Here is an 8462-nt window from a genome sequence, read left to right on the forward strand (position 1 = left end):
GGAAATAAAGTTCTGGGGTGTATTAGAAAACGTTCGTTAGCATTTCATGCTGATAACAACTATCATTATTTATTACACTTATGATATTATATATTTGCCATTTTCCGTGGTGGGGATGGAATTTGGTTACTGTTTCTGGATGGTCTGCAACGTCTTAGACCTCCATAAACAGGCGAGGGCACGAATGTACCACACCAACCAATGTAATCACCTCCATCCCCCACCGCGCGGACAAGTCACCTGTCTAGCACAGGACCAGAGAAAGAAAGAAAAAACCCCTAACACTACTACGGGCTGCAACAACTGCCTGCCCTAGGGTAGCGTGTACCATTATACTTGCTACAATCTAACTTACCGGAGTGGAAACAACAAGGAAACAACAAGAAAAGGAGAACATTCTTACACGCTGACGACTTGAAGCAACTAGGAGTATGCTGCCTAAAACCCCTCAAAGAATATGCAAGTTAGGTTGAGTCGCTTAACGCAACACTTAATATGCAAGAACATTAATATAGCTCTAAAGCGCAATAGATAAGCACCTCTGGGAATCGAAAATGGCTCTTAAGAAGTAAGAATATGCAAGAATATTAATATTGTTCGGGTTTGTACCATAGTTCAGCTAAAATTACTTTTAGCATTTTAAATGAAGGATTAAGAGCCATTTTCGATTCCCAGAGGTGCTTATCTATTGCGCTTTAGAGCTATATTAATGTTCTTGCATATTAAGTGTTGCGTTAAGCGACTCAACCTAACTTCCCTCTATCGTTTATTTTATCTATTTTTTATAACGAGCGTATCGATGCGAATCAGCCTACACTGTTAACTTGTCATAAAAATCTATTTTAACGATCAATGTTCGCCTTTAATAACTTATATCACAATCAGGGCGTGTATATGTAACCCGGGCACGCAAGCCCCCTAGCCTCTCCTTCGACAAGTCGACAACCCCTCTCCCTCCCTCACCCAGTAAAAGATTCCCTTGCCCCTAGTATAAATATTACCAAAATAAGTAAATAACCATGCTCAGAGCCTCAGACGAAAGAAGTGCCGATATTCTCTTAAAAATCCTCGCTCTGCCGAGATTCCGGGATTCAAAATTACCAGCTGATCTGGGTTACTATAAAGATCAAACAATCAGAAGCCAGATCTTCGACAAAACTGAATTATCATTTCCTTCATTGCATATGACTTCGACACTCGAAAGTAATTTTGTTATATTTAAGCGAAAACAGGTTTATTTCTTCTCAACTGTAAATTAGAATTTAAATTTTTCACCCTTTATATTATTATTTAGAAGAATAAGGACAAATAAGACCAGATACATGACAACTCAGTTTTGTCGAGACGCTTTATGACGTCATGATCTCAGATCAGCTGGTAGTGCGCCCCAAAATACGAAAAACGCGTGATAAGGGCTCCAAATAGACGAGGTGTTTTTTCTTTTAAAAGCGATTGTTCCTGGTAGGTAAACATGAATATATGAATATACACCCCCAATTAGGAGGTCTAAGCTACGTAGGGTACTACAACAGGGGCTGCCTCGATCCTCTCTTGCCGTTGACGTGTAGGGGGGGGGGGGGAGGGGGCAAGGTGTAGCGAAGATACACTTTCAAGCTTCATCAGTTTAATTCATGCAGTAATAGGATAGTAATACTAAGAGTCACTGAAATTCAGCAAGAGTAAATTATACAAGCACATGTTGATTTATACTATTCTTTCAAATGTTTTGTTTTTCGGTCCAACTACTTTCTGGTTAACTTACACATGCATAAGATTAGTATTACACGTTCGCGTAGATACACGCCATTCTAATTAAATATATACGAATTATATAAATACCATTTCTGTTAGACACTACAAATATAGGTTAATATAGGAGCTCGATACTCGGAAATTATTTTGGAAAATTTACGCAAGTAAAGACATCTATGAACGCATGCAGCCAACCTAAAGTAATGAACCTTTTGCATAATAGAAAATTTACTAAATAATAAAAATTTACTAAATTTAGTATGCTCTTTTCGGGAATTCCCTTTTCGCTACATAAATAAAAAATTGGTCTATTATGCAAAAAGTAATATATAATATATATGCAGGAATATTCTAGAGGTTTAAAGGGTCTTAATTTCGAGTGGTATTATACACACTTGAAATTCAAGCCCGTAACAGTTGATGGAAAAATGAGTCAACTATAGGTCCTCTGGCATATTAGCCGCTACATTCATCTCTGTGGAGCTCCTATACTCAATCCTATCATATTAAATCTTAACTCAGTGCAACATCTAATATTTTATCGAGGTTGCTCGCACCTCTCGATACTCACTAGTTCCTCCATTTTCGTTCTTTAATAAATATATAGTTACACGTGAATGAACGACATTGCTATAAAATTTCGCAATTAGAGAAAAGTATCTTTCTCGACGATTATTACGTCTGGCTCTGAGTAGCCCTAAAAATGAACGAAGAAAATTTAAGTTTTAAAAAATTCTCAAAAAGCATACTTTCCTGTCAGGTGGATCGGAAACGATTCCCAACTAACAACAATATATGCACGACCGAGGATTCACATTTGGAGTGTGTGCATGTGTGTGATGGGGGAGCTCAGCGAGTCGGTCCGGTCGGTCTTGCATGTATGAGACCAAGAAAGTCGATCCGTCTGGAAACCCGTTTGGGAAGTCGATCCGGCTTAAATCCAATGATTAATTATTCCAGTTTTTGACTGGAATAATTAATGCAGCATGCATGAACCTTGCGGCTCAAAATATTTATTTTCTTAATGTGCGCCCCTGAGTACGACTCAACATTAAAAAATAGGGACGTGCCCATCCCTCTTCCTGACTGAAGCAGGCGAGACTCTTTCACTCTAAATTTGCGAAACTTCCAGAAATTTCTAAAATTTTACTTGTTTTCCAAAGATGTATTGCTCATAGTACATCATATGCATGTGAATAAGCTTACTCAAACCCCTATCGTTATAAATCTGCCAGGAATATAAAGGGATGACTTCGTGAATCACATACGTCCTGAATTTTCGACCCTTAGACCATTTATAAGCAATATCTGTTGAGTTCGACTTACTTGCGTTGATGCAGCTTTTGAAAACATTTCCGCGTTATCATAGGAGTACAAATCGTAGTCCAAAGCTAAGTGATTACCACCTTCTTCCAAATTGTAGCTATTATATTCACTCGACGACTTTGAACTACGTTTACACAAAATAACCTGCAATAAAACCAATTGTGATTTTGGTGCATTAAATCCTTGCAATTCTATTCTGAGATGTAAATTAGTGAAGAATCTTGAAAAGGTAAGAGTAAGAAAACTAAGAATGGTCCATGCATTGAGTACAGAAAATATATACGTTTCTTAGTCGCCAAATTTACATATTTCAAAAGTAGAATTGTATTTCACGTTAAATTTAAGTTAAATATAAACAAGTTATAGTTTTACTTACTAGAGTGGCAACCAAAACTAGAATTACGAATAAAACAGCCAAGCCAACAATCAATACTATTAACCACGTTTCCATTCCATCGTCATCCTCAACCCCTCTTTCTGCTACTGATAAAATCTTAAATGGTGCGTTGGGATCAGCCTTCGCTTTTTGGATTGGCTCAATAACTTCTTGGACGGTAGTGTTAGCTTCAGTCGAGTTGAATATCACATCAAAATCCACAATGACGCTTCCTGGTGAAAATGAATTAATCCTAATGCGAAGAAATCCGGGGAATGGTTGATACAATGTTATCAGGAAAACCTCAATATTTGAACTTAAATCTTTATATTCTTGACTGTTGCTATTACTCAATTGGTTGTCATAATCGCGGTCAATTGTCATCACAATTCCGAAGGTAGTTATTCCCGCTGTAGGAAGGGTTGTTGGAGAATCGGTGGGAGACGTTGTGGCAACGGAAACAGAGCTTGTCACGGCTTTGACACTGGAAATGGATGTAGATGGAGTTGGAGAAACTGAAACAGCAACACTGGAACTGGATTCTAATGATGGTGATGGAGTAACTGGAACAACAATACTGGAACTGGATTCTGATGGTGATGGAGTAACTGGAACAACAACACTGGAACTGGATTCAGATGGTGATGAAGGAACTGGAACAACAACACTGGAACTGGATTCCGATGGTGATTGAGTAATTGGAACACCAACAATGGAACTGGATTGAGATGGTGATGAAGTAACTGGAACAACAACACTGGAACTGGGTTCCGATGGTGATTGAGTAATTGAAACAACAACACTGGAACTGGATTCTAATGATGGTGATGGAGTAATTGGAACACCAACAATGGAAATGGATTCTGATGATGGTGATTGAGTAATTAGAACATCAACAATGGAACTGGATTCTGATGGTGATGAAGTAACTGGAACAACAACATTGGAACTGGATTCTGATAGTGATTGAGTAATTGGAATAGTAACAATGTAACTGGATTCAGATGGTAATGGAGGAACTGGAACAACAACAATGGAACTGGATTCTGATGGTGATTGAGTAATTGGAACACCAACAATGGAACTGGATTCAGATGGTGATAAAGTAACTGGAACAACAACATTGGAACTGGATTCTGATGGTGTTTGAGTAATTGGAATAGTAACAATGTAACTGGATTCTCTGATGGTAATGGAGGAACTGGAACAACAACAATGGAACTGGATTCTGATGGTGATTGAGTAATTGGAACACCAGAATGGAACTGGATTCAGATGGTGATAAAGTAACTGGAACAACAACATTGGAACTGGATTCTGATGGTGTTTGAGTAATTGGAATAGTAACAATGTAACTGGATTCTGATGGTAATGGAGGAACTGGAACAACAACAATGGAACTGGATTCTGATGGTGATTGAGTAATTGGAACATCAACAATGGAACTGGATTCAAATGGTGATGAAGTAACTGGAATAACAACATTGGAACTGAATTTTGATGGTGATTGAGTAATTGGAACACCAACAATGGAACTGAATTCCGATGGTGATGGAGTAGTTGGAACCACAACACTGGAACCGGAATGGGATGATGATTGAGTAATTGAAACACCAACAACACTGGAACTGGATTCTGATGATGAAGGAGTAATTTGAACAACAAAAATACTGGAACTGGACTCAGATGGTGATGGAGTAACCGGAACAACAACACTGGAACTGGATTCCGATGGTGATTGAGTAATTGGAACAACAACACTGGAATTAGATTCCGATGGTGATGGAGTAACTGGAACAACAACAACACTGGAACTGGATTCTGAAGATGAAGGAGTAATTTGAACAACAACACTGGAACTGGTTTCTGAAGGTGAGGGAGTAACTGGAACAACAACACTGGAACTGGATTCTGAGGGTGACTGAGTAATTGGAACACCAACAATGGAACTGGATTCTGATGGTGATGAAGTAACTGGAATAACAACATTGGGACTGGATTCTGATGGTGATGGAATAACTGAAACAACAATATTGGAACTGGATTCTGATGGTGATGAAGTTACTGGAATAACAACATTGGGACTGGATTCTGATGATGATGGACTAACTAGAACAACAATATTGGAACTGGATTCTGTTGGTAATGGAGTAACTGGAATAACAACATTGGGACTGGATTCTGATGGTGATGGAATAACTGAAACAACAATATTGGAACTGGATTCTGATGGTGATGAAGTTACTGGAATAACAACATTGGGACTGGATTCTGATGATGATGGACTAACTAGAACAACAATATTGGAACTGGATTCTGTTGGTAATGGAGTAGCTGGAACAACAACATTGGGAATGGATTCTGAAGGTGATGGAGAAAGTGGAATAACAAAATTGGAACTCGATTCTGATGGTGATGGAGTAACTGGCACATCAACATGGAAACTGGATTTCGTTGGTGATGGAGTGTGTTGAATAATAACAGTGGAACTGTGTGGGACACTCACTTTAGAAGTCAGAGGTACTGATAATAGGACAGACGATTGGAAAGAACTTCCGACATGGACACTAGAACTGGAAAGTGGTGGTGTCTTTATTTGAGTAACATTCAGACTAATAATGTTAAGAGTATTATTTCCCGCAGTGATGGTATTATTGATTGCATTTGTTACATTCTCTTTGGTTATGGTGGAATTCTTTTCAAAAACAACCCTTGTGTCTGCAACAATACTTCCATTTGAAAATGAAAGGACTTCAGCGCTTTTGAATCCAGCATAGTTGGTGTAGACATTAGTTAAAAATTCAACGAGCTGATTAGCCAAATCTTGAAACTTTTTACTGGTTTTGTTTTTTAAGTCATCAGTAAATTCTTTTCCCATCGTTATGGTTGTTTCAAACACAATGTCTTCAACAACTGGCTCAACGATAATTGATGTGGAAGAGACCATCACTTGTTCAGACGGAGAAGGTGATATTAATAAGGCCATCGAACTTGACATCACCTGTGTCATGGACATGGACATTAACTTTGATGGTGTCACTGACATTAATTTGGACATAGATTTTGAATCTGGTATTGTCTGTAATGGCGACGTTGACATTAATTCAGACATGGACATTGACTTTGATGCTATCATCGTCATCAATTTTGACATAGATTTTGATTCTGACATTGACTTTGATGGCATAATTGTTTTCATTTCAGACATTGATTTTGATGGTGACATCGACATTATTTCATTCATAGTCTTTGATAGTGTCATTTTCGTTGATAGTGACACAGATTTCGATTCCGACATAGACTTTGATGGTGACATAGCCATGAAAAGTGATAATGACATTGTTTTCGACGGTAACATTGACATCATATGTGACACTGACATTGTCTTCAATGGTATCATTGACATTAATTGGGACATAGATTTTGATTCAGGCTTAGACTCTGATGGTGACATTGACACTTGTTCTGACATTGCCTTCGATGATGACATTGTCATCAATGGCGACATATATTTTGATTCGGACATAGACCTTGATGGTGACATCTCCATCAAAGGTGACATTGACATTGTCTTTGATGTTGACATTGACATTAATAGTGATATAGATATTGTTTCTGATATAGGCTTTGAATGAGACATTGAATAAAGTTGAGCACCTGTGCTGTACTTCGACATTGATTGACTAGGTTGAACACTTATGGAGTATATTGACATTGATTGACTGGGTTGAACACCCATCGTGTATATTGACATTGATTGTCTAGGTTGAACACTCATCGTATGCATTGACATTGATTGACTGCGTTGAGCGCCCATCGTGTGCATTGACATTGATTGACTGGGTTGAGCACCCATCGTATGCATTGACATGGATTGACTGCGTTGCACACCCATCGTGTGCATTGACATTGATTGACTGGGTTGAGCACCCATCGTGTGCATTGACATTGATTGAACACTCATTGTGTGCATTGACATTGATTGACTTGGTTGAGCACCCATCGTGTGCATTGACATTGATTGAACACTCATTGTGTGCATTGACATTGATTGACTGGGTTGAGCGCCCATCGTGTGCATTGACATTGATTGACTGGGTTGAGCACCCATTGTGTGCATTGACATTGATTGACTTGGTGGAGCACCCATCGTGTGCATTGACATTGATTGACTGGGTTGAGCACCCATCGTGTGCATTGACATTGATTGACTGGGTTGAGCACCCATCGTGTGCATTGACATTGATTGACTGGGTTGAGCACCCATCGTGTGCATTGACATGGATTGACTAGGTTGAACACTCATCGTATGCATTGACATTGATTGACTGCGTTGCGCACCCATCGTGTGCATTGACATTGATTGACTGGGTTGAGCACCCATCGTGTGCATTGACATTGATTGAACACTCATTGTGTGCATTGACATTGATTGACTGGGTTGAGCGCCCTTCGTGTGCATTGACATTGATTGACTGGGTTGAGCACCCATTGTGTGCATTGACATTGATTGACTTGGTGGAGCACCCATCGTGTGCATTGACATTGATTGACTGGGTTGAGCACCCATCGTGTGCATTGACATTGATTGACTGGGTTGAGCACCAATCGTGTGCATTGACATTGATTGACTGGGTTGAGCACCCATCGTGTGCATTGACATGGATTGACTAGGTTGAACACTCATCGTATGCATTGACATTGATTGACTGCGTTGCGCACCCATCGTGTGCATTGACATTGATTGACTGGGTTGAGCACCCATCGTGTGCATTGACATTGATTGAACACTCATTGTGTGCATTGACATTGATTGACTTGGTGGAGCACCCATCGTGTGCATTGACATTGATTGACGGGGTTGAGAACCCATCGTGTGCATTGACATTGATTGACTTGGTTGAGCACGCATCGTGTGCATTGACATTGATTGACTGGGTTGAGCGCCCATCGTGTGCATTGACATTGATTGACTTGGTTGAGCACTCATCGTGTGCATTGACATTGA

The 8462-nt window shown here is 39.3% G+C and overlaps 1 protein-coding gene across 1 annotated transcript; it reads right to left on the bottom strand.

The window, feature by feature from the left end:
- Positions 1–2125: 2125 nt before the first annotated feature.
- LOC114529529 (uncharacterized threonine-rich GPI-anchored glycoprotein PJ4664.02-like) lies at positions 2126–7428 on the bottom strand. Its single transcript, XM_028551345.1, has 4 exons — positions 4669–7428; positions 3455–4637; positions 3079–3222; positions 2126–2449 (listed from the first exon to the last, which is right to left on the bottom strand). Exons 1-4 carry the CDS (start codon positions 7425–7427, stop codon positions 2399–2401), a joined length of 4137 nt encoding a protein of 1378 aa, XP_028407146.1. The 5' UTR covers position 7428; the 3' UTR covers positions 2126–2398.
- Positions 7429–8462: the final 1034 nt, after the last annotated feature.

This window comes from Dendronephthya gigantea, unplaced genomic scaffold (genome assembly GCF_004324835.1).
Source record: "Dendronephthya gigantea isolate DGI-Jeju-01 unplaced genomic scaffold, DenGig_1.0 000057F, whole genome shotgun sequence".
NCBI lineage: Eukaryota > Metazoa > Cnidaria > Anthozoa > Malacalcyonacea > Nephtheidae > Dendronephthya > Dendronephthya gigantea.